The sequence below is a fragment of the Acanthochromis polyacanthus genome, chromosome 23 (assembly GCF_021347895.1).
Source record: "Acanthochromis polyacanthus isolate Apoly-LR-REF ecotype Palm Island chromosome 23, KAUST_Apoly_ChrSc, whole genome shotgun sequence".
In the NCBI taxonomy this organism is placed as follows: Eukaryota; Metazoa; Chordata; class Actinopteri; family Pomacentridae; genus Acanthochromis; species Acanthochromis polyacanthus.
This window is the reverse complement of record NC_067135.1, coordinates 13,555,253-13,582,261: the sequence shown is the minus strand read 5'-3', so window position 1 is coordinate 13,582,261 and position 27,009 is coordinate 13,555,253. Positions and strand designations below refer to the sequence as shown.

Below are 27,009 nucleotides of genomic sequence, written 5' to 3'. Positions count from 1 at the left end.
ATTTCATAGTTTAATCTTTAATGAAATCTTTGCTCCTCTAGTATTGTATTTAATCGAATGACTGATAAACTGCAAACATTTCTCTGATCACAATTACATTTACAAGAAATTTACATTTACTCTCGATCTCAATGTGAAAACTGGATTTTCACATTTTAAACTGAAGAATTCTGTTCCATAGTGCTGCTGTAAAAATGTCCAATTATTTCTCATGAATTACTCCTGGGTTTGTTGATTTAAAAGCATTCAAGCTAAAAAATAAAAAAACATTAAATTTTATCAAAAATAATTACGCTACATATTGTGAGTGAAAACAAAAACTTAGGATATGATTTGAGAGAAGAACAATATTCGATTCAAAGACTCCACACTGGTCATTTTCTTTATCCAGTTTCTTTTTAATCTCACAAAACACATGAATCTGAGACACGAGCTCGTTTTTTTTCTTCCTTCTGTGCAGCTAACAATCTCACCAATTTTAAAAACAAAGGAGAAGAAAATAATTTAGACATCCTTTTTTAAATTCATATCTACAAAAATAAAATCAAATACGAGCACTAAGGCTTTACAGAAAAGAAAATTAACAGATATAAAACAAGTGGGTCTGATCTCTCTATATTACACGTGTGAACAAGATTTTTTGTTTTTTTTTAAAAAAAGACACAAAATAAAAAGACAATGAGATGATAGTTAAAAGAAGTGTTTATGCATACAGTAGTTTGCACTGTGCAGGGAAGTTTTGTTTGTGCAACATGTTTTGTAAAAAATGGAATCAGTTATAGCTGCGTTACGGCCGCTTAGGGCCTCAACGCTGATGTCAAAGTACGAGAAAAATGTCTGAAAGCGAAATCATCGAAGGTACAAAGAAACTGAAGTGTAGAGGTAGAAATTGGAGATGAAAAATGCTGTAGTCAGAGACAGAGAGGAAAAAAAGAGGAAAGATTTTTAGAGGAGATTCTGATTCAACCAGCTCAGACCTATTTTTTGTGTTGAATTCTGGATAAAACAAAGTAAATGTTGATTATGTGCAGATAGACAAAACTTCAGTCTCTGGTCTGAGGTGGTGAAAAATCAGCAGCCAAAACGTGAAGGAAAAAAACAGAAAGGGTTCCCTTCGACACTTCTGAAGAAATATTTCACTTTGGTAGAACATTTTAGCGCAAATTTCAGGGTCAGCTGCGATAAAAAAATAAAATAAAATCAGTCATCCTGGCGATCAGTAGCACTGCTCTGGTTTTTAATTTGCATTTCAGTTTTTTTCTCGGACATCTGTAACTTCCCATCACTCCTCCTTCATGGCTAAAGAGTGAAAACCTTCCACCAGGCAGTGAAATGCCACTTTGACAGTGGAATCAGTGGCTGACAGTGTGCAGAAAGTGTGTTACCGCTGGACTGGGTCAGTGTGATTGTGTATTTATTGTCAGTTTTGAAGCGGTTTGTTAATGAAACCAGCTCAAATCAAACTTAATGCAGTGTTTTTCTCAAAAGAATTAGAGAAGCACATTTAAACTGCTACGCTAAAGAACTTCTCAAAAAGAAGTTATTCGTTTGTCACAGTTTAAATACATATTTTCTTCCTCTGTTTGTGTTAGTACCAGTCATATGTAGTTTGAGGGGGGAAAAAAAAGAAGAGGAAAGCGCTTGGCTTCAGTGTTATTATTTGCTGGTTACACATGCCTCAACCAAGGCGGCGCTTCTGAACGCCAAAGAAAAATTCCTACATATGATGCAAAAATAGTTCAAGAAAAACATCGACTCCTGGGAAATATGCTCATTTAACTTTCATGCCAAAAGTCAGATGAGAACACCAGTGTCGCTCTCATGTCTGTGCTTTAGAATCTGAGCTTTAGCCAGCTGCTAATTAGCTTAGCATAAGAACTTGAGACAGAGAGAAACAGCAAACCTAGTTCTGTCCAAAAGTAACAAAATCCACCTGCTTATAAAGCTACAAATGATCGCGTTATAACCACAGACTGTATATAAAAGATGGATTCAACCACTGTGATGTTAAACACTGGTTTGTTGACTGTTTGACTTTGCATTAATGACTATTTTACTCTGAATGGGGCCATAATTTACAAATCGAACACCATTTTGTATTGAAGGAGAGTTGGAAATAATGAGTTGAGACCATAAACCCTTCAGGAAAATGTTCACTGAGCTAATAAATCAAGTGAGAAGTGGAGTAATTTACCTATAGACTTCTATACAATTTTTCTTTGTTTTTGAGGAGGAGTCGCCCTCTGCTGGCTATAAGAAGGAATGCAGCTTTTAATCACGTCTGCATTACCTTCACTTTTAACATCTGGAGGCTGCATCCATTGTTTATACAGTCCATAGTTACATCCCGTTTGGTCTATCTTGTGTGTGTGGTTCTTGGGGAGCTACATTTTGGACTATTTCTAAGCTACGCTATCCTGAAGTCTTTTCATCGCTGCGAGTTCTCTTACAGCTTTGGAGGTGCTGGGAGGTGGATCGCATAACTTTCGGATCAGTGTCCATTTTTTTAAAGCTCTGTAAAGCAGCTGGCAAGGCAAGAAAGCGAGCACATTTCCCAAAGAATCTAACTATTATCCCAAAGCTTTTCCTTTCTCCCGCTTAACAGAACTTCCAACTGGAAAACTACTTGGTACAGAGTGCAGTCCCTTCATGGCTTTGGATATAGGCGAGGAAGATATTAACACTATGCATGGGGAGATTACTGAATGGGAGAAGTTGCTGGTTCACAGTATTTACCGTGGAAGTCACTACACATTTACAGGACACACTGGAGAGAGGGCAGAGGGATGCACAGTTTTCACCTTAAAGTGTAGACAGGCAATGTCAGGGCGATACTTGGCAGCAAAGTGAGCAACCAACAGGTTTTCACTGAAAATTCAAGTTTGTAAATTTGACTCTGCATTACTCGTCAACATTGCCCGTCTTGAATCTTTTCCCTAAAGCGTCCCGAAACGCTTAAACCTAAGCAACTTTACATGATCAGAACAGCTGCAGTGAATCCGCTGAGCTCGTTGTATGAATCCCTGTACGCCTGCGAAGAAGCGCTTTGAATAAAACCTGCCAGCATTTCTCAGTAGTAAACAGCGCAGTAGTGTTTTTTCCCCAAAATGTCAAACTGTACAATCGACGTGAACCTCGTAAGGGTCGACATGTTGAACTGATAAACTTCCTTCTTGGAGCTGAAAAGGAGGCTTGGAGCATATGAGCAAAAATGAACGTTAGCGTTTCTTCCACAGTGAACGTTTGAGATGAATGAGCAGGTTAAATGATGCTCGTGTGACGTCGGTTTTCCTTACCCAGTGCAAATAACCTGAATTATATAGACACAGTCCTTCGGCCGAGGCGGCAGGTGAGATCAGTGTAAAGCAACCAGTGGAGGGGGGAGGGGACCCCCGTAGGCCATCTTGGCTCAAGCATCACCCCCCCTTACATGAAGCCTGAATCCTCCAGTCCCTGATCTGTCCACTGTACATGACAGAGAGATGCATTGTGGGTAAAGTGCTGGGGTGACGGGTCCCTCTGATTATTTTTTTTTCCTTAAATTAACATTTCAACACTTTTCTGTTCCGTTCCTTCAACCAGCTCTTAAAAGCTACATACAAGTTCATGTTTCCTTCGCAAAAAATATCCAACTTGGTCGTTTTTTTTCCTCCACTTTCCAGTTCTTCCAGTGCTTTCTTTTCTCTTCACCAGTCAACTTGTCTTCAGTCTTTTTGATCCTTCATACTTCTTTCCTCAGATCCCCTGGACTCCCTCAGGGACCTTTCTCCATCTTCCAGGGCAACAGAAACTAAAAACAAGGCGACGGTCTTTCGAAGTTTCTGCGCCACTGGCTGGTATGTGGGGGAACAAGAGGCGAGGGGAGGCGGGTCTGGGGTGCCCAAGTCTGAAGGTAGGTACATATCAGTGTGTCCGTATGCCAACAGTGCAGATTGAGCGACTGCGAATGAATCGACTCCGCAGCAACGTCAGAATCCAGTTGACAGAAGTTTGGAATCTGCCGGAGCTGGATTCAAAGAGGAAAAGATGTTACTTCTGCAAAATAACTGAAGCTGCATCATTTTGTGAACGTGAAAGATGCAAATTCAGTGTCTGCTCACCGTCTCCTGAGCCGCGATCCAGAGAGGGCGTCCTGGAGACGGTTGCCGAGCGACACTGTTGGTCCTCTGACTCCTGACAAACGGATGGTTCTCTGAGGGTTTCTAGAAGCTTGTGATGGGCCCTTTCTATTTCCTGTAAAGAGGTGAAAATACAAGCAAAGAGATTTTAGGGCAGCGACATTTGCAACCCTCTGAACAAATGCGGTTAGAAGCAGAGAGAACTCAAATTCTTTTGTGCAGGAATATAGAGTCATTGTGTTATAAGTAATAAAAAAGAAGATACAAAAGTTGAATTTCTTTGATTATTTGTTTTAAAAAATACAACTGGTACCAATACTGGGAGGAATGGTGGATCAGCATGGTGGAACTAGCTGTTTTCTACACTACTCTGCTCATCATGCTATTTCACCATGCTAAATGTAATTTTCAAAAAGCTCCAGACAACTTGCTCTATCTCAATAAACCTGTTTTCTATCTGTTCTGTTCAAGCACAGTCTGCAGCTCAGCAGAAAAATCGCTGAATCTTAGTCATGTGACTGTTGATTGAAGCCGAATCATTACCGGCTTCACAGAGGATGCAGAATTTTTTGTTTTCTTTACAGGTTCTGAGTACAGAAAAGGGATGTGAAACTTAGATTTGGTTAACCTTCCTGACAAAAACGCACGTCACACATGACTACTTGACCGTTGGAGAATTAAAAATGTGAGTTTCCAGCTGTATTTGGGTTTTTTCAAAGATGATACACCTTTCAAGCTTCCCTTAGGGTTCAGAGGGTTGAAGCACAACCATGCATAAACGATCTACTATAAACTTTGTGCTTAAAAAATATTTTGACATGTCATCAGATACACTTATGACAGTCTGTGAGGTAACATCTTAATATGTTACACTCAAAGGTTTAAATAAAAGACATAATGTGCCACGTTGTGAGCTTTACAGGTGGTCGTAGAGTTTTTATGCCTTTGGACAATGTCAAGCCACCTGCTTCCAGTCTGAAAGCTAAGACAACTTGAAAGTGCATTTCCCACAATGTCAAGCTCACTAACCCACTCAGAAAATCAGATGTGTTTGGATGTTTGATATTGACCAAATAATGGATCATTTTGCTGCTATTATTGGTAGCTTAGAGGTTCTGAAAAAGAAGATTGTTGATATTTAGCTAGTTAGCATATTTAACATAGCATGTGCAACAACTGTCCACTTTTACCCCCTAATTCCTTCCTCATCTTTTGGACGGAGCACAAACAAACACAGAGCATGCTGGAATACTGCTGTATGGACTGGTCGAGCCACTTTTTACAGTCAGGACTGTGCACAAGCACAGGATTGTTAGCTAGCAGTCCGTTGAACTGCTGGCATTAACTCACCTTCAGCTGCCGCAACTTGCTCATCAACCCCTCGATTGTGTGAAAAATCTCATCCACATTTTTGATCACGTGACTCTGCTGCCCAGCCTGCGACTTGCCCGTTTCTTCTCTCTGCTCCGGTTGCATAGCCTCTGATTGGTTGGACTCTGGACCGCAGGCGGGCGTTTCCTCCTCTGGCTGCGTCTGTGGTGACATCACTTCCTCCAGGGGCTGAGGGAAGTGGCTGGCGGTGGGAGTGGGAGGGTCATTGACATCGTCAGTGGCGCTCTCTCCCTGCTCTGTCGGCATTACCAAGTAGAAAGTGTTCCCTGAAGCACAGAGGTGTGACAACAAACCACAAAGCGCGTTAGCGAGTGGGTAAAATCAACACCAGCTCTAATGCTACACATATGCTCTACGTCTATTACACATCTGACAACATCTTGAGCATTTCGGCCAGCATTACCCTGGGCTTTGGCTTCGCCTCTTGACTTGGATGATTGATCGGAGGGGAGGGTGGCATCATCAGTGATGCCATCAGGGACAGAAGAAGAAGAACCCGCAACCACAGCTATGCACAGAGGATAGACGTGTGACAAAGAAGAGTGCGTTGAAGAGTGTCAAAGAGTGAAGAGTTGAGGGATAAGTGTGTCATTGTGGCAAGCGTAGATAAAGTGTGCAGATTTAAAAAAAAAAAAGGAGAAAAAGTTAAGAGAAGGCAGAGAAAACATGCAAAGGACGGCAGCCATTATTCACACTCAGATTTCATTCAAAAATAAATCGCGATCAGCTGAAGGCTCCTTTAATTTAATCAACGCCAAATATTAATCTGATAGGAAACAATCATGCGTTGGGAAGATGATCATTTTGACTGAAGTCAAGAGTGAGCAGCCAACCTTGCTGAGGAATGAACTCATCTCGATGTGATCCGTTACCTTTCCTCATGACCTGAACGCTGGGCTGCGCGGCGTCTGGGAGCAGAGCCTCGTCTGGCTCGGCCTCCCATTCATTGGTGCTGAAGTTGAGGACAGTCTCCAGAGACTCCGGTCGCTGTCTTTCGGTGAATGAGCTCCTTTCGGTGGCCGTCTCATTGGTGGGTGTATCATCCGAATCGTGGCTCCAACCGTCCTCTTCGAGATCTTGTAATATGAGCTGCCGTAGTGTTTCGACTGTGGAAACACGAGGAAAACGGGTTGATTAATTGGAATTACAAGAGATTAAAGATAATGGCCGGACTGCTTTTTCTGATTTCTTTATTTCTTCTCACCGTCTTGTAAAGCAGCCTCTGCCACACCGACTGCTTGTCTTTCACCGCAGAGGAAAGCTCCTGATTGGTCCGTAGGTGTGCTATCAGAGAGCACAACGTCGTCATTGGTGGAATGAGTCTCCATGGAGTCTGACTGCTCCGTCATAGAGTTGTCTGGAAGATTTCAAACACATGGAGTTGGAGAAAGGTGATTAAGCCATAAGATTAACATTTTTTAAAAAGCATTTGCATACTGTTAACATGTTCCACTCTGACGATTAGAATAATTACCTCCATAGGTATTACTGCCTGTTGAGACTGGAGATGCACTGCGATTACTGGGAGAGATTGAGGAAACAAAAAAACAACACATTATAAGCACACATAAGGCAGCATCTAGTTTAGGACTGGCTGAGATTTTTCTAACTTCTATTTGGATGACAATAAACGTATAAAAAGAAGACATATCTAGCAGAGTAATGCATAACATGTCTTTAAAGTAATACACATTTCTTTATTCATACTAAATGCACACTGAGTTTGCTCACGCTATTGATCCACGATTGATCAGAGGTGATGACCCGCCAGCCAAAGCGATGGTCTTTTCAAGTAAATCTTTCCAGCTGTAAAACAGCAATCGAAAGTTAATGCAACCCACAAATGCACAGTGCAGCAAAACATTTTCTGGATGCTGAAGAAGAACATGAATGCTCAACGTCGCAGAAAAAGCATACTTGTTTTTCTCCGACGATGTTGCAGCCACCAGCTCATAGATCTGACTCTCTGTGGGGCTGATGACGTACAACGCTTTGTTGTCTACAGAGAAACAATGGAGATTTAATCGGGGGGGGGGAACAACTCCAATTTATACATTTGCAAGTGGAAGCTGTGAGTGTACCTGTAGCTACTGAGCGGACAAGAAGCGAATCCAGCTTCACCATAGGGCAAAAGGAGAGCTTGCTGTCTCCGCTGCTGCCTCCGCCTCCTGACATCCAGCGGGATGGATATCGCAGCTGCAGCCGATCGTCTGGGCCCTTCTGAAGAAGCATCAGCCAATCCGACAGCAGCAGCACCTGGACCTCTGTCAGAGGAATACGACGCGTGATTAAAAGGTACGAAACCAAGCTGATGACACCGCACATGTGTACTGACCTATCTGCTTGTCTTTGTTGATTTTCCAGGTGAGGGGACCATCATGGATCATTCTCTTTTTGGTGAGATCCAGGTTCTGTGAGAGAGAAGAGGAAAAGAAATCAAATTTAAGTTAACAAAGAATGACTGGCAACCTTTATGAAACCTCTGAAGTCCAAAACCTGCCAGCATGTTACTTTAAAAAGGTCCTAAAACTGTAAAAAAAAAAAAAGGAAAAATTATCAGATTGTCAACTTTTACATGGTGCTCAGATCATGTGTGGCTGGAAAAACAACCAAATCTGAGCTAAAAATTGGGATGCTTTATCACAGTCATTCTATTCTTCTTTTTTTTTGTTGTTTACCAATTTTTCCATTAACAAGATTCTGTAAAAAAAACTACAATTTCTGCACTCTGCAAGCTAAACTGCAGGCTGTGTTTGCATAGAGTAGATAGGATAAAGTATGGAAACAAATGAGAAGTGGAAGAACATCGATTGTATGTCGATTTTTTTTACACTATTCGTAATAAGAAAGGACTTATTTTGTTGCTTAATTTTTGCAAAATTCAAAATCTAAGAAATTATGGCAGTATCACTTTGTCATACCGCAGAAAAGACATTTCTCTCGCCTTCTTCATGGTTGTGTTGTTTCCACAGACGTGCAGGATTTTATATTGGAGTGAAAAATGAGCCCACAATGAGTGGCAAAATTTAGGCATTTTTAACAATTATACCCCAAGAACAAAAAGGCCATAGGTTAAATCTTCAAACTGTTTTTCCTGATGACCGAAGTAAAACAATGCCCAGAAACTGTCTGTGTCCCAGAGGGTTAAAACACCTCAACTGTTGGGTCACCTTGAATTGAGGCCCAGCATCCAGTCTGCGTTGGTACTGGATGAGGCGTTGCCGATGTTCCGTTTCCCTGACGTCCTCGTTGACAGCCTGCAGTATCCCTCGGCAACAAGCGTGTGCTCGCTGGAGTGAGGGGAGGTCCGATGAAGCAGCTAAAGGTAAAAACAAGAGCATGTTTCTTACAGATAACCCTTTTTTGGCATGATTTCTTGGCATGTTTTTAACAGTTTTTGCTTATGATGCTGTGTATCTCCTGACTCCTCACTGTCTGTGTGTTTGATGATGTTGTCCAGCAGCAGAGGATACTTGGTGAGTCTCTGCATCTCTGACACCAGAAGGTCTTTAAGCTGCAGCCTCCGACAGTGAGGACTCGCCTCGCACTCCTGGACAAAAGTCAAGCAAGTAAAAAAAAACATGGCTGCAAACACAGTTTTTCCTATATTTTGATGCAAGACTTTGAAACAGAGAACTGGAAAAAATGTGGTTACAATTCGAACTATGTTTTGCCAGGTGTGTGTCTGTTTGTGTGTGTGTACCTGGATGATTTGAGCGAAGCGAGGGTCTTTACGACGTTTGTTTTTGATGAGCTCCCGAGCTTCAGACTGCTGGCAGCACAGCTGGGACGCTTTCTCCTGAAACTCGTCTCCTGCTGCACCTTCGAACTACAACCACACATCACCTGTTAACACACTAAATAAACTACACCGTAATCCTTGTCATGTTACAGCAGAGATGAGAAAACCCAAATGGAGATCTTAAGCTCACCCTGGCCAGCATAACATCCCCGATGTCCTGAACAATGGGGGTTTCTCTTCGCTTCGTCATTGCCTCACAAAGACTTGCTGCAAAGAAGTGATGCAGAAGAAGAACCCAAATCTGAATGCCAAGTTACTTTACTGAGATCACGGCTAAAAATGTGGGGTTGTAGTGAACCAAGGAAATTCTACTAGCATTTATAACTTACCGTAATAAATTATGGACAAACATAAAAAGCTTGCCTTTGCAGGATATTAAATGATTTTCAACCTCATTATTTTATTAAAATGGAATGATAACAACAAATTCAGAGCACACCAGTGTGTATTTGCCCATATTAAAAGTATTTAATGTAACTATATAACTCGTGATCCCAGCACTGAAACCATTGAGGAGCTGCTGTTTGCCAAGTTTGTACTAAACCTTGACCATACATTTTAACAAAATGCATCCGAACTGACAGCTTCTTTGACATGGTGTCAATTAGTCTGGAACAGACTCAGGGAAACATTCAGTTTAATAAATTCGACCTAGCAGTCTCCATCAGGTTGGGCGAGTTCAAAGTTCTAAAAGTGCAGTGGTGTTAAAATATTTTATGTCCAACCACCACCAAATATTGACCAATCAATCAACCAGGACACTACAACCACTAAAGCAACGTACAAAAAGTTACTCTCATGGGACGCGACGTAAATGATTTTCCAATGAGGGAGGATGTATTGTGTCAGGAAATGCCTTCATGGCTCAAAATTAACACTCAGAATACACACTGACTCTGTAAAGCTGCAGGCTGAGATTACACGCATGACCTCTACTGACTATTTGCATGACATATTATTATTTACCATGCAACATACAGCCCTGAATACATATTGACTCAAAGTACGGTTCATTCTATTGTGCAAACAGAAACACTGCTACAGGGGAAGATACAGCTCTGCAGTGGAACATTCTGGTATTAATGTTGCATTTACCAATTTGAAGATCTCATAAACTTGAAATAAAATCCACACATGGTTTGTTTTTCTTCTTCAGACTGACCGTGGAGTTCATAGACCTGGTGCAAGTTCGGGAAGATGCAGGCCAGTTCGTCAGAGTTGAGCACAGACCTCATCTTCTGGTAAAAGACCTGGTCCAGGACTCGTAAGGTTCTCAGGTGAGACACCTCAGTGGTGAACAACTCTGAAGAGTAGGAGGAGGAGGAGGAGAGAATCATCAACACCTGAGCACCATCACTCAATCTGTTGACCCTCTGAGGAAAATGATAATTAAAATCCTTCCTGCGTGTTTTGAAATGAAATCGTACCATATATGACAGCCTGTCTGTCCACCTCTCTCTGGCTGAGTGTTGCGAGGAGCTGAGGAGAAACTGTGTCCTGCCAGTTCTGACCGTCCCACACTTCATCGTCCAGCGCTGCAGAGTCTTGCAGCAAGGCCAATGGTGAGTCCATGCTCCTGCAAGTCAACACGAGTAGAGGACATGGAACGACACACAGAAGGAGGGATGGACAGATAGGGGCAGAAAACAAAGGCATGAATGTGGATAAAGACACAAAAAGGGGAAAAAAAAACAATAATTGTGAATTCATGATTATATTCAGACCACACTTTAATACAGGACTTTTTACACCAATGTAGACATCATGAACCAAAAACCTCACATGACATTAAGGGGAAATTGTGAATTTTTATTTCCTACTAGACATTTAACTAATGGTCATCTGTCATCAGCCTTCAATGGGGGCAACCAGACCACTCACCTGCGTCTAGACCGGGGGGTGTATGGGGGTGTAGGGTTCTCTAGAGACCTGAGTTTGAGAGAGTGGAAAGAGAGACGGCATGAGGTGAAAACGTCTAGGGGTAATGATAGCGGTCCAAAACCTTCACTGAAGGGGAGAGTTTTGATTCTTTGAAGATTTTTTAATCTAAGTTTGAAAAAAAAAAAGTATATCGGAGGCTCAGAATTTGAGACAAGTGTATTTAGAAACACCCTAAGGAGTCTGGTTGTGTGACTTTTTACCTAGCGGAGCTGCTGGATGCAGAAGACGAAGCACTGTACTGCAGCGGCCTGAGGCCCGCTCCTTCCCTCTCCTCCCCACAGTCCTCCATGTCCACATCGCTACGAGAGCGAGGGACAGACTCAGTCCCTGAGGCGACGCCCCGCCGACGTCCTTCCCCCTGAGCCTTTAGCGACTCGCTTCGTGCCAGACGCACCGACACCGTAGGGCTGGTAGAGAGAGCATTCAAAAACAGCAAATCAGTGAGGCTGATTCTGAATATATTCCACCTGTGGTCACATAGAGAGGTTTAACCCTTGTGTTGCCCTGTGGGTCAAAATTGACCTGTTATAAAGTTTGAAAATGTGGAAAAAGTCTATATTTTCACAGTGAAACGTCTGATGTCCACATTTTCAGGAAATCTTTCAACATTTTTGGTGGAAAAAAAGCAATGTTGAAAATGTTTCTTTAAGAACATTCACAAAAAATCAACCAAAATCCAAAATTTGCTGGATTTTGGTTGATTTTTTGTGAATGTTCTTAAAGAAAATATAAGATTTTTTTTCTGTAATCACTTTAGATATTTTTAGGATTTTTTTGGAAGATTTTCATTCATTTTTTGAAAAATATTTACAAGAATTTTCTTGCCAAATTTGGGGGATTTTTTTAAATAATTTTTTTAAGGGAAACTTTTAAGGAATTATTGGAACTTTCTTCCTGAAGGTTTGGCAAATTTTCAGAAATCTGAGGAATTTTTTTGCTGAATTTTTGTCTTCTTTCAGACAAGGAAACGGTATTTTTTGGTGCCCGTACATGAAGACAACAGGAGGGTAAATATGTACCTGTCCATGGTGTCCTCTCCCAGGCTGCTGGAGGACAGCCTCTGTGGGTCTGCCCCGTCACCGCCCTCCTCTCCTGTCGTCTCTGTGTGATTCTCAAACTGCTGAATGATGTTCCTCACACTGCCGGGACGTACTGCACACACATGTATCACTTAATAATAGAATAGTACGCACACTCTATCACACGGAAAAGGGTGAGGTGTATAAAATAGCTTAATTATGTTCGTTGTAAAGCAAAAAATTAACAGAAGCGCACAGAGAAAATTGCAATGACGAAAGAAAGTGTACCTTCGGTGGGTGACAACGGGACATGGAATGCTACAACACCAAAATGAACGGAAAGGAAACAATGAAATCAGAATGACAAGACACCATGAAAATCCCATAAATCAATAAATAAAACCTGGTAAAGCAATTGGAGGGCAAACAAAGGACAAAAAGAAATCAATACTGTCTGACAAATACAATGAGGGAGAACATCACGTGTGTGTTAGCGTGCTTCTGATGTGGACAGTCAGAGGATCAATACTATCAGCTAACAGTGATCTTTGACAGACTCACGTTTGCATTTTAATGATTATGAACTCATGAGACCAGGGTGATGATTAAAACCCAATCTTAGCATTCTAGGATTTTGACCATAAACAGGGTTTAGATGAGAGCTGATTAAAGTGATTTACAGAGTCATGATTTACTGTCATTTTCTTCTTCTATGCATCTATGTGTGAGTGTGCTTAAATTTACTGGACTGGGATGTGGTCCGGGGTTTGCCGATGTACTTCAGGATGGGATTTCGTTTTTTGTCCTCGCCCTCTTTTTCTTTCTTGCTGCTCAGCTGTGGAGAGAAGAGCCACAAAATCACTACCTCATTTCCATGATCGACATACATGAAGCTTGCTCTTTCATGGCGAAGCATCAAAGTTCAGGGGGCCGCCATGACTGCTGTGGACGATGTTGACAGGTTTTCATTCTTAAGGCGTGCTGCAAATTTGAGGCCTTTTGGAGTTACTCCCTGTGAGGAATCAATCACTGAAAATGACCAAATGCACGCTAAATCTCACACTTAATTAAAAATGGCAGTGTTCCCTTTGGGTTTAGAGTATTGGTCCAAGAGTCTTTTTTGTTCATCCTGATGTGCTACATATGCATACCAAATTTTGTAGACGCAAGTGAAGCTTGATGCAGGGGCTATTTGTTAAAAATACTGCAGGGGGCGCTATGGCACATGCTGTGAATGTATTTTCACATAAGGATGTCATCAGGGCAGGACTCTGCTTAAACATTAAAAAATGGAAAGAATTTGAGGCAGATTGGAGCATGAAGAGGCTAGTTAGACAGTAGCTGATGTTTCATGGTCAAGCATCAAAGTTCAGGCGGTTGCCACAGCCTTTAACTGATGCAAATGATTTTGATAAGTTGTCATCATTACGACTTGTTCAGTCTCTTCAGTTGTCCCCTATGACTAGTTAACCTCTGAAAATGACCAAAATTGCCAAAAATCTCACAATTAATCCAAGATGGCAGACTTCCTGTTGGGTTTAGCGTGTGGTCGTAACTGATTTTTTGTGCGCCTTCATGAGCAGCATATGTTTTCCAAATTTTGTAGCTGCAGATGAAACGTCCTTCCAGTTGGGTTAGTGACCACTGTTTCAATTTTGTAGGGGGCGCTATGGAGCCTTTCCACCACACCCCTCCACAATTACTATGAAATTTTTCTCCAGTTCTGGTGCATCTGCAAATTTTCACACAAATTTGAGCATGTTTAGGCCTTCAAAAACGACCTTGTTTCGTCAGTACAAGATAGTATAAAAATAATTTCTTCAATTCCATTACGGTCTTCGCACTATTTGGTCCTCGGACCCTAAATATGGAAAGTGGTTCAGAAACAACCTGAACCTTTTATCCTTAATATCTCCTATTTTTAAAACCACCCAATCAGTGAAAAACACCTTTGGAATTTAAAGTTAAAGGGCATGACAAGACATTACAATGAGTTCTGTGAACACAAACCAACTGCAGGTCAAGTTGTGATTACATTTGCAGCTAAACAATACATTCATTTGATTTTTAGACCTGCAAAGGGTAGTTTTGACCCTAATGAGGATAAAGCGGTGTATAGATAATGGATGGATGGAAAGGGCAGTTTCAGTTCTTACCTTTTTCGTCTTCAAGAAAGTGAGCCACTTCTCCTTCTCGGTACTTAGACCAGGGAAGACTTTCGAGTCTCTGAGCTTGATGCCAGAATGACGAAGGTATAAGAGCACAGCTGATGCCAGAGGAGAACTGAACGAAAAACGGTGAAGGGGTGGAGTCAGAGAGAAACAAACCAAACAAACATGGTGAGGGGAGAAGTCGACCAGACATTAGAACAGAAGATAAAGGACGGTAAACCAGCGAAGCAAAATGTGAAGGTGCAGTTGTTAAATTATATTTCACTCAAAAAGACACGATGAGCTTCTTACCTTCTGTCTTCTTCATGCTTCGATCTGGAGCAAAAGCAAACAGAAAGACATTCAAGATTGTTAACTCTCTCTGCAACAAAAAAACGTCTTTCAAAGAGATATCCAGCTTAATTCCTTAAATTTAGATCCGGTTCGTTCAGGTGCAAACACCAATATAAAAAACAGCGTGCAGTGTCACAGTCATGTGACGCCGCTCAGACTGTGTGTATATGAAGTCGAAATGAATAAGCGTCATGTGGTTTCAGGGGTTTGTGGCTGGCATAACGACCTTTGCAATGATAGCTGCAGTGGCTCCTTGTGTTGCTTTGTAATAACAATTTTATTGGGCCCTTAACAAATGAGCCTGTTGCTAGGGAAACCTGGCGAAACAATCTTCGTGTGTGTTGAGCAGACACATGTTGCAGTAAACCAGTGAATGATTAGTCTGCATTTTTAAAAAAATCTATTTCGACTGCTAAATATAAATAAAGGAGAGTGAACACGTTCAGAAAATGAACAGGAGCCCCACCTTTGCAGTTTTTGGCAGAGGTCATAATATTATATGACAGCAAGTTATGAATTAAAGCTGCAAGCAGCATTGAACAGGTCCTCACACACACACACACACACACACACACACACACACACACACACACACACACACACACACACACACACACACACACACACACACACACACACACACACACACACACACACACACACACACACACGTGGAGGTGTGGTGTATGTCGGTGTGAAACAGAAAAGTGCAAGTGTGGAGATGTAGCTAACCAATTTCAAGGATTGTATGAAATCACAAGCTTGTATAAACGGTACGTGCGAATATAAATTATTTTCGGAGTTAGTGTGCTTTATTATATGTGAGGGAAAATGACACAGACAAGTTTAAGAAAAATAGCAAAGTTCAACTTGGTGTTTAAAAAAGAGGACAAAATATACTGAAGCCAGAGTCAAAAGGTGGAAATATACTCCAAAATAACAAAAGTAAAACTTGGAGTCACTTTAAATACTGCTAGCTAATAGAAAACATACCAGGAACCATCTGAGGTGAATATCACCAACCAGCATACAATAGCACATAAAAGTGCACAAAATATCAATTTCCTGATACCACAAGATGGCGCTATGACTGTGAATGAATACTACCACATGGATATGATCAGGGCAGGTCTCTGATCATACGTGTAAAGCTTCATTCAGATTAGAGCATGTACAGGACAGTTAGACACTACTTCCTGTTTCATGGCAAAGGATCAATATTTTTTGGGGCCACCATGGCCACAACTTTAGACTTATGTGAAACATTTTGATAACTTTTCATCACGAAGCCATTTTGGCACACACGTGCAAGTCCCACAAAATATCAAATTTGTCGCCGGTCCTGATGTGTGTGCAAAGTTTCACGTGCTTGCAAGTATTTTAGGCATTCAAAAGTCTAAATGAAAAGTCAACCAAAGACATAAAAATAAGAAGAAGAAACCAAAGGGTTTCAATGGGGTCTTCACACCATTCGGTGCTCAGACTCCAATAAGTGACAGACTCACAATATCTCCCACAGGGCGGTGACCTGTCTGTCCACCACTTGTTTCTCCTTCACTGGGTCTCCATCAAGGTGCTGCAGGTCTCCTTCTCCAAACAGAGAGCCGAGACCCATCATCTGCTTGTTCCTGGTAAGACACATAAAGCAAAGCTTAACAGGTTGATATGGGCTGCAGAATATGACAGCTGTGTCCATAGTGACCTGTGTCGGCTTTATTCTGCCTGAGGTTATACTTCAGGAGAGTTTACATTGTGTAAAAAAAAAATTTGCCACCTGCTAACCTAACATTTGCACTCATGCAGCAACTCTGCTAGTGTGGGTGGACGCAATATAAAGCTCCAACAGAGTCCTCCAAGCAAACTTCAAGGCAGAATAAGAACAACAAATACACATCCTACCTGGCATTAAATGACCCAAAGTAATAATTTCATAAATCTTACAAATAAAAGACAAAATCTTGTACCTGTAGTCTTGAATCTGGTCCTGGATGTCTGGCAGCACTTGCTGCTGCAGCTCAGATAAAGGCCCTCTGATGTCCTCTTGGGCATGAAGTCGATTTTCTGAAGAGATGATTAAAGGTACATCAACAGATACACTTACAAGACAACATACTAGATAGACATTACAGTCAGGTAGCTGAACCTTTGAATTAAACAGTCATAATTGCAATTTCCAGTTGATAGTTTTAGTCTCATATGAAAGAAGATGACACATGTTTGATATAAAAATGTAAAACAAATGAATGAAGCATACAACAGTAGTCTTACCTATATCTGTGAGATACTCCTCTCGTACTTTGATTTTCAGGGGCTGTCAGGGAAAAAAAGAAAGTTTTCAAGTTGATGCTTGAATGTTGCCATACTGAACATCTGTTATTCATGGGAGCTCATAAAATCCTTCCATATTTTCTAACTGTTCAACACAATATAAGGTAAAATACTCTTTATAGGATTAAAGCCAGATCTCTGGTTGTCTGCAGAAGGCTGCAGACTGTGACCTTTCTATTATTTGCAACAAAAAATATCAAATGCTAGGATAAAACTTTGAGAGGCATGTAAGAGTTTGTACATACAGCATCTGGATCCAGGAAATGGGAGCAGATCTGAGGTGCAAGTGCGCGGGCATCTTTAGGACTGGAGCCTAGATAGGCCTCTACTGACAGGTAAAACAGCTAATGGAGACCCAAGAATACAAAAACAGCAATGAATGGAAGAAAGCACATCAAGTTATACAAACAGAAATGTTGAAAATCAATGTTTTTGTTTAGCTAAGGGTGAAGATGCTGCAATGGAATACAAGCACAGGTAAGACTTTGGATTATCTGCTTTACTCTGGATTTATCTTAAAAAAAACAGATTGAATTTCCATTCTTAAACTATAGAAATAGCAGGTCATCAATGTCAACAGCATGTGAAGAAGCAGAGTGAGAGTGCCCCCCAGTGCTATGTTTCACTGGCTTTGTTGAAGTCTGGACTGACCAGAGGGTTCGGGTCCAGAAGCTGGGTGAAGACGTATCTCATGAACACTGTCATGTGGGCTGGTCGTGATTTCAACAACTCGATGTCCTGAAATGGACCATCCATCTACGAGAAAGGCAGAGAAAAGGAGGGAAATAATAAGTCCGTGTAGGAATCAGAAAATATAAGGATGGAAAAGGAAGAATAGGAAATCACCTCATTAAATGCATAGCCGTCGTCTTCTTCATCTTCCTCCTCTGGGCCGATGATCTGGGCCTTTCCACCCTTAAATACACACAGGCACAAACTTCAGAGAACACTCAGTCACAGAGGAATTTTCATTCATAAAGTGGACATACGGCACTCGGCACGAAAGACTCGAATGACAGGAAAAATGAACGGAAGATTGTGCTGATAATTATCTTCTCAGTCTTACTGCTCATCTCTTCCATTTTAAACTGCTGCACAAATCACAGCGGTGCATGTTAGAAAAGGAGAGGGCCAAATAAAGAGGAGAGAACAGAGCAACATCACCATGGGGGGAAGTAAACATTGCCCTGCAGGGCCAGCATGGCACAATAAATGACACAAAGCATGCAGCTGAGAATGCAGGCCTGCTTTTTGCATAAACTGAAATTGAAGCCAGCATGTTGTGTGATGAGTTCTGTAATCTGTGGATACTGACTCTGCTTTACCTGAGTGATACAATATTCAGAAAGCATGCCAGTATGGCCTCTGTTTCTGTTTATGTTCTTACCTGCCTGTCTTCCTTCCACTTGCATTTATTTACAAAAGTGTGACTGGATGCAAAGACCGATACTCAGCTGGTAACATTTTGCTTTCCAAAGATTCAAACCCTGATCACATCCTCTTACTGTTAGTTCAGTCTACCCTCCTGTATGGCAGAAAGCGGCTAACAACTGTGCGACGTATTATTGACATGGACATTGTTGCATGTGCGTGTGTCAGTCTCACCGAATCAGATAAGGTGTGTGTGTCGGAGCTCTGCCGTCGGTGTAGGGGGGTCCTGAAGGAAAATGAGGGGGAGGAGTGGGGACTCTCATAGGCCTAAGGAAGGAGGAGGAGGAGAAGGAAGGAAGGGAGGGAAGGAGGAAGGGAGGACGAGGGGGATGAGTGGGACTATCACATGCACAAACCCCACAATCTCACCAGATTCTGTAAAGACCAGACTGCGTGTCCTACCTCGATGTCTCCTTCACTGGAGTCCATTGATAGTCGCCCTGTGAAAGCAAAGAACCTGCTTAGAAAGCCACTACATCCATCACAAAAGCTCTTGTAGTCTATATGGCCTCTGAGGTACATCTTTGCCTTATGTTTACACTAATTAAACTTAAAAAACAAAACAAATTGATACAAACCTTCTCCTGCTATGACGTAACTTGCGACAGATTCTGATCGTGTTCCCTCCTGGTGAAGCAGAGCAAAGAGTCAGTTTGTTTTCAGCAAGAGCTTTCACTGTAAATGATGCTTGCATGTTGTATCTGCATGTAACATAATTGATTTTCTTGGACAAATCAGGGGTAGCAGAACTGAGAGAAAACAATATTGTAATACAGATAGAACAGACATTGCATGAAAATGAATGTGGTTACAGCGGGCACATGCATTTTACTGTTTTATGTTGTTTTGTCTGCCTGTAGCAAGTGGAAAAGACTACATTTTAGATCCTTTTTGTTGTTATTTTGACAATCCAACAATCCTGATAAACCAAGAGGTAAAGTAACCACAGAGAGCCTGTAAATCGCCACAAGCGTCAGATCTCCTCACCAGATCTTGCTGAATCTTGACCCTGACTTGGTGAGCTCTTCTTTTGGCACTTTCAATCCGCTCCTCGAGTGACGGCGACGGGTTCCTCAACTGCTCATCCAACAAACCCTGCAGATCAGTAAGTACACAATGTGAGACATAAGGGATCACCTCATGGAAATTCACTGTTTCTTCTTTCATCTGCAGAAAAATGCAGTCAGGGACGAGAAGTGAAGCAGCGACTGGGACAGTTTGTGTGTGAGTATTCACACCTGCAGTTCAGCCTCTTCCTGCTCCAGCATTTTCCTGAGTATCTGAGTGGCATGTTTTTGTACTTCGGGGTCCTGAAAAACACATATTACAATTTTGAAAACTTAACATGTTCAGTACCAACACATGCTGACTGCAGCTGGTGAATGAGAGTCAACTAAACAATAGCTAGCAAACAAAATGCTTTAAAAAAAACTATGAATTTAGCTTGTTTTTATTAAATGTTTGGAATCAATTTTACTAGGCTGTGTAGTGTCATCAAGAAGGTGGCATTATAGGTTGTGTTGCACATGGCTGCAATGTAGAGTTGTTTGCTTCCAGACTTTCATGTTAGCTGGTATTGGAAGTGCTTAATGCTTTCCAGAGGAAAAGACAAAAAAATAAAGGTGGAAACATATCAGAGCTTATATTTAAAAAGTCTCCCATAAGGTGCCTTAAACTCAAGTGAATGTTAACCCCTTGACGCCTGAATTTATTTACAATTCCTTAAAAAAGGTTAAAAATTGTGCGTTTTTGTTTTCCAGCTGACGTTAAAATAAGTGGAGATTGTTATTTTGTCCATTACACACATATATATATAATAATAACAGCAGATGTATAATAATGAGGTCCCACTCCGACCAGTCCTATGGGACAGTATGTATTGAATATGCACAAACCGGCATTGAGGGAATGGATATGCAATCTCGGCTGCAGTCTGAATGAAAGTGGTATGCCGCGAATTTGCGACAATAGGCGTCAAAGGGCTAACCTTTGTTGTTTCCACTAACTTTTCCTATGGCGATACTTCAAAATGTGTACTAAGACATGTTATGGATACACGGTTAATATCAATCCTTTATTCGGTTTCATTCACCTGTAGTGGTTTGGGTCCTGTGATTCTTTGGGAAGGGGTGCTGCTCAGTCCGGATGGCAGTGGTGGAGGTGGAGGGGGCGGGGCATCCCCACCCACAGACGTCTTTTGATTGGGTGCGAGGTCTGTGGGGAGGGGCTCTAAGGGCAAGGAGGCAGTTGATGGAGGCGGTCCTTGTAGTGTCAGCGCTACATATGTTCCAGCTAGGTAAGGACAAAAGAACACAGAATAGTCCAAAAGCAGCAACAAACACCAATCCAATTCAATTCAATTTTATTTATATAGCGTCAATTACAGTCAAATTGTCTCAAGACGCTTTACAGAACCCATATCCCACTTGTTTTAAACTCACATTTTATGAGCTTTACCACCTCCTGATGTGACATGGAGGACACCAGCGAACCGTTCACCTAAGAGAGACAGGAAAAGAGGAAAGTCAGCATCACTAAAAACAGAAAAAATGAACAACATGTCCCAGATTCCGCATAACAGAAAGTCGTAAAAACCTTTATGATTCTGTCCCCTTCATGGACCCCGGCCTTCACTGCTGCACCACCTGAGGACGAGTACAGTGAGAAGTATCCAGAGGAAGGAAATGATTTCAAATCATCCATCTGGTGTGCTTCTTTAAACAGCTTTTTAATGTCATCTGGCTCAGGTTATATTTGAAAAAAATAATCGGCTATCATAGTTGACCTCCCAAGCCACAAAAATGTGTTGCAACTTTTGAATTTATCAAAACTTGGAGAAGATTTTTCAAGTTGAATATTTAAATTTCACAAAAAGTAGCCACACATCGTCAGACCATTCTGCAGCGCTAACACAGCGCTGTGCATCAACATCATTTTGCTGTAAGAGAATAAATACTGTGGCATGTTTGTGTTCCGTTATAAACCAGTCACAATCCTCTTGGCCAGCAACAAGAACAGAATGAAGTGACGGTGTTCAATCAAATTGTTGACAGGGGAATTGCTTTGGTGGAACATTTGCATGCAAGGAGGCGATGACTGCCATTTCAAATGGATAACTCACTGTGGAAAAAAACATGGCTGCTTTATTGCATGATCCAACCATTCAGCATGCAGATTGCTGCACTGACATGGTTGTTGTTGTCCGCCGTCAAGGAGTAGACAGCGGAACAGGCAGTGGAAAGCTGTGTGAAATGTATGGCCTATTGCAGGCGTAAACTATATCCAGTGAGTCAAACTACTTTGAAATGGACTTCTACTGTCACTTTGTTAGACTCTTCATGCGAAAATAAAAGAATAATTATGATGATAAGATAAAATAAATCATCTGCATGTCTTACCTGGTCGGACATTCTGCACTAGCTTGACTCTCTCTCCACACACCGTGAAGCCAAAACCAAGCTGGTCCTTCTGCACGACCACACATCTCTGGACAAGTCCAGGACCTGGATGATAAGGAGAGTAGAAAGAACACTGAGATTCTAACTCATCCGCAAACAAAACAAAAAAAATAAGGCAGCACTGGAAGTCGCAGTTACCTGTACTCTCAACAATGACGTCTGCCGTCGGCTCCCTCGGCTGGGTGGCAGAGGATTTGCGCTCCGAGTCCCCAATTGTCAGACTGCTGAGCCTGGGTTTGAGGGACGAGACACAGAAATAGGCTGAGCATGAGATGATTCCATAACAGGCCAATTTAGAAAAAAACGCTCTGGGAAGGCTGGCTGTAGTGGGAGAGGGGAGCACTGAAGATAATAAATGAAGAAAGGGAGGCTCGCTGGAGGAGAAATAAACGAAAAGTGATGCAACAGACCCATGAGGAGGAAGGGAAGCTTACATTGGAATGCCGAAAACGAAAGGAGAGAGGGAGATTCAGTGGAGGCACATGGTCAGAAATGTTGGGAAAATAGCATAAGGAGCAACGAGAAAGCAGTCGACAGGAAAACTCACCAAGCAGCGAAAGGGCTGAAAGCGAAGCATGACAGAAAAGGAGGAAAAGCAGATAAAGAGAAGACAGAGGAAAAAAGAGACAGAGGAGAAATTCAGAACGAAGAATGCAGAGAAACCAAGAGGGAATAGACTGCTTAAACCATCCTCCTACAGATTGTTATCACTGAAAGCAGCCAAGACTTCCAAGAATATATTTATTTAAAGCTGTATGACACAAGAGCATAAATGGAAATATTGAAGCAAGACGATATTATTTAGGAGGTTCAAAGACTGATTAGCTAAAAGAAAAATTCAGACAAAAAACTTGCCTTAAATCCAGCTAAGTCTGTTGTGACTTACTAAGATCTGAACCTATTAAGCTCGTCATACTTCTGCAGCGAATTAGTGCTGAAAATGATTTTTCAATTAAGGGATAAGGAAACAATCTCTTGTGTAAATCTCTCATGTCAAACTGGGTTAAGCATCTTGAATACAATAATTTGCTCATATTTTAATATTTATAGGGATTGAACTTAATAGGCAGCATGAAGACTTCCTCCTAGAAACTAAATAAATATAGAAATTGGTGGTTAGATTACATGGTGATGGAAAGGGTAAGTAGATAGAGCACTACAGCCAGTTTTCTCTAACCTCATTCACAAATAAAACTATCCAAATACAGACAGATCCGCCTTTAAAAACCCAACCAACTTAACTGGGTTTATTGCTTAAGTGTGTGCATCAGAATATACATAATAATGCCCAAGTAGGTAGAGACAGTGCTTCATACTAATTGAAACATGATGATGTCACAATAAAATTGTATTTTCTGATATGACTTGCATTATAAATATGAGTCCATGCATCACAGTGAGTTATGACACACCCATGATGTATATAATGCATTTTACTTATGTTCTGGGTTTCTAACTCAGCCAACAAGCGCCACCACAGCTGTACAATCTGTAGGTGTCATGAACCCTCAAAGCAGTGACAGCCGTCCTACCTGTAGAGGTGGGCGCTTTTCTTATGGGCTGCCCCGCTGTCACATGACACGCACACAGACAGACAGTAGTGGGGACGTGCACAAGAACACATCAGGGGGAAACAAGTTGACAGCAGGAGAGACAGAAAAGACACACGGTGAAGACAAAGATGCATCCCACAGATGATCACAGACACACAGAGCACGGCCACACTGTCGATGTGGTGATGAACAGCAGGAGCAACCACAATGAGCTACACTCCTTCAAGTGTTTCAGCGGGTCAGAGGTCATGCTACACAACAGGTGAAGCGTCACAAGGTCACACTCGAGCAACAAACGTAGATTTAATCTCACTACATAGATATTAACCCTCCTGTTGTCTTCATTTACGGGCACCAAAACATATTGTTTCCTTGTCTGAAAAAAAATCCAAAAATTCAGAAAAAAAAAATCACTGAATTTCTGAAAATTTGCAAAACCTTCAAGAAGAAAATTCCAGTCATTCCTTAAAAGTTTCCCTTAAAAGTTTCATTGAAAAAAATCCCCCATATTTGGCAGGGAAATTCTTGTAAATATTTTCAAAAAAATGGGTAAAAATCTTCCAAAAAATCCGAAAAATATCTAAAGTGATTTCTTTTATATCAGTAAAACTTCTAATATTTTCTTTAAGAAGATTCACATAAAAATCAACCAAAATCCAGCAAAATTCGCTGGATTTTGATTGATTTTTCTTAATGTTTTTGAACATTTTTAACATTTCTTTTTTCCACCAAAAAATGTTTGAAAATTTCTCATCAGAAGTTTCACTGTGAAATTATTATTATTTTTTACATTTTCAAACTTTAAAAGGGATCAATTTTGACCCGCAGGACAACATGAGAGTTAATGTGAAATATTTTGATTGAAGTTGAAGTTAAAATTATCCAACAAAACAGTAATTGCCCCCCATCCTTACATAGGGCAATTTTATCACCCAGGATGTTTACAAGCTGTCTGACTTGTTTCACCAGTAGCCAGCCAGATTGAACCGCAGTCTGATAAAGACATGTCGATTGGCTTATCTCTGAGTTCTACATTTTTTAGCAAAGCACTGAGATGCACTATGTAGGTGTAGTGGATCTGACACTCATACCTGTCCAGTGTGGAGGTGGGTTGACGGAGACTCATGTCTGCAGTCTTGTGGCTCTCCTGCTTCTGTGTGTGGAATCACACTGTCACTGGGCCACTTTTAAAACCATCACCATCATCATCTATTGGTCAGTTCTCAGTCCACAGGATAGGGCTCTCTGTTGCACGTTATCAGATCTGCATGCTGCGTAGATGCTGGATCAGATCAGACAAAATGCTCCTCATGTTCTCATCCACACCAGCAGTTCCAGTTAAGAGTCAGCAGGATATTTAAAAGAAAGTGCTGCCAAACCTAACAATCAAATCTAACTAATCTCTCCGAGAATCATCAGTTTACATCAGTGGTTAGAAATAAATACTATAACAAAGCCTGTTAGTGGTTTGATGCAGTGGTGTAGCTGGAGGGGTAAAAGGATAAAGGCCTGATGCCTCAAAGGTCATCAATCATGAATGAATGGCTGATATGTCTCGCAATGCTCCAGGAAGACAACAACAGCCATGTCTTTTAGTGTCTATGTAAAGCTAGTTCATTAAAGATAACCTTAAAGTGTCTGCTTTATCCCGCATAACTGAATTTCAGGTAACAGCAGCAGACTACTTGAAAGATATTTAGTGATAACTTGTAATTAAATGCTAACTAAAACCTCACACACACTTGTTTACATGACTTTTCTACACATGTGAAACTGAAATAATTCCCACACAAGCTAACGTTTCTCAGTCGTATGCTAGCACTGATTATGTTCAAATTTATCCACAGTGATGTATGATATTGCGATATTACCTGCAATGTTGTATATTTGGCTAGCTAGTGCAAATTACTCCACAAACAAAACAACGTACCTCAGTTTGATAAGGAAAAAGTACATTTCCACAACACTTTAACACTCTTTCAAGCTAACTGTAACTGGCAGAGATTTGCATGCTAGTATAGTGTAAACAACAACAAAACCAGACGCTACAATTGACTTTACATTAACGTTATTCGCTAAAGAACTAACTAGCTAATTATCAGGCTACCTGACATTAGCTAGTCCAGCCGTCACGGCTTATGATAAAGTCAGCACAGTGAAGAATCAAGGCCAAAGGTGCTTTTCGCTTTGAGTTGTGATTTATCTAATTAGCTGACCAGGGAATGCTACCGACAACCTTAAGCGGCCTGCTATATCCAGCTAGCGTTAGCTCGCTGACGCTAGCACTACGAATGGGCCACTTTCAACCAGCGACATGGCGTTACAGCTCACGCCGGCCCACAGCGCTGTGTCTTCGGCGTCCAGCTGCGCCAACGAGCCTACGAGCTAGCTAGCTAGCTAGCTAACCCGCTATGTCTGCAAGACGAAAGGCCAGCATGACTTTAACTGCATGGATAGAAATGAAACCGGTCGAGGTGGTGGTAGTCCGTGTGACGTCCAGCTCGATATGTCCAAATAGTCCTACTTTGGTGCAAATTCACGTACAGAGTTGCATGCCAGCCAGTTAGCTGGGAGGCAGGACGATTCCAGTAGAGCTCCACCTTAGGTCCTCTTCCCAAAACAGAGTGATAAATCGGGGTTTTCTTCCTTGGTCCTGGTTTGTCACATGGATCTACATTTAATTAGGATCCTCCTTGCATACATTTATTGCCGTAGTAGTCACAGTGGTTGCAATAATGGTGTCTGTTGTTATGATGTTATCTTGCAGTCCTGACTGGCTGCTGATCCACCACCATGTCCTCAAAGATCAGACGTGCTAACTGGAGCGTCAACAGCGCCCTCGTCTGGGTGGATCTGTGTGCTGCGGGTAGTTTATTTCGCTGCAATGTTGATGGAAAAAGATTTATTTTAAAAATAATATCAACAATACAGCAACAAAAGTCAAAGATAAGCATGTGGGATACTATCCAGATAAGGAAAACTTTGGCCATCATTGCTATGAAGCTTGCTTTGTTTTCTTTCTCTTTAATAATAATTCAATAAATAGTCATTTTAAATAATATAAAGACAGAATGCAATGCAACCACAAAACAAATGCTTACAATGTACAGTTACTGGCTCATTTAGCTCCAAAGTGAGATTTTAGTTTGTATTTACACTGAAAAATGTGCAGCAGGTTGAATGTATCCAAAAAATGACACATTTTAAATGGAATTCTTGATTTAGCAACACTGTATTAATATGTAATGAATGTGTTTTTTTCCAAAAAGAATGCCTGCTTCAGGATGGTTATTATTATATTATAGTGAGTTGATGTTTCCACTCTTCCTACTTGAACACAGGCTTAATCCTTGTTTCCATCTAGTGTTTGAAAGTGATGGGAATATCGCACAGTCACCGTGACAGGTATTTATTTATTTGTTTATTTATTTATTTATTTGTTAACTGAGGCATGATCACATTC

General features: G+C 41.2%; 1 protein-coding gene across 8 annotated transcripts; it reads right to left on the bottom strand.

Moving 5' to 3' along the window:
* Positions 1 to 374: 374 nt before the first annotated feature.
* arhgef11 (Rho guanine nucleotide exchange factor (GEF) 11) lies at positions 375 to 26,384 on the bottom strand. Of its 8 annotated transcripts, none has more exons than XM_051943675.1 (43): positions 25,654 to 26,384; positions 24,638 to 24,828; positions 22,541 to 22,555; positions 22,132 to 22,223; positions 21,934 to 22,038; positions 21,131 to 21,180; positions 20,977 to 21,034; positions 20,628 to 20,827; positions 19,774 to 19,845; positions 19,523 to 19,630; positions 19,114 to 19,162; positions 18,938 to 18,975; positions 18,710 to 18,802; positions 17,951 to 18,019; positions 17,756 to 17,860; positions 17,350 to 17,448; positions 17,045 to 17,087; positions 16,741 to 16,837; positions 16,282 to 16,404; positions 14,735 to 14,758; positions 14,429 to 14,555; positions 13,017 to 13,107; positions 12,561 to 12,590; positions 12,273 to 12,405; positions 11,454 to 11,660; positions 11,194 to 11,241; positions 10,740 to 10,888; positions 10,475 to 10,615; positions 9,443 to 9,519; positions 9,214 to 9,339; positions 8,943 to 9,060; positions 8,681 to 8,829; positions 7,846 to 7,921; positions 7,592 to 7,774; positions 7,428 to 7,509; positions 7,242 to 7,316; positions 6,985 to 7,031; positions 6,715 to 6,867; positions 6,383 to 6,616; positions 5,914 to 6,018; positions 5,469 to 5,776; positions 4,101 to 4,233; positions 375 to 4,006 (listed from the first exon to the last, which is right to left on the bottom strand). In XM_051943675.1, exons 2-43 carry the CDS (start codon positions 24,670 to 24,672, stop codon positions 3,969 to 3,971), a joined length of 4,305 nt encoding a protein of 1,434 aa, XP_051799635.1. In that variant the 5' UTR covers positions 24,673 to 24,828; positions 25,654 to 26,384; the 3' UTR covers positions 375 to 3,968. The 8 variants fall into 8 exon arrangements, with proteins under 8 accessions (XP_051799635.1, XP_022072841.2, XP_022072840.2 ...); XM_022217149.2 differs by having other exon boundaries at positions 26,091 to 26,384; XM_022217148.2 differs by having other exon boundaries at positions 24,638 to 26,384.
* Positions 26,385 to 27,009: the final 625 nt, after the last annotated feature.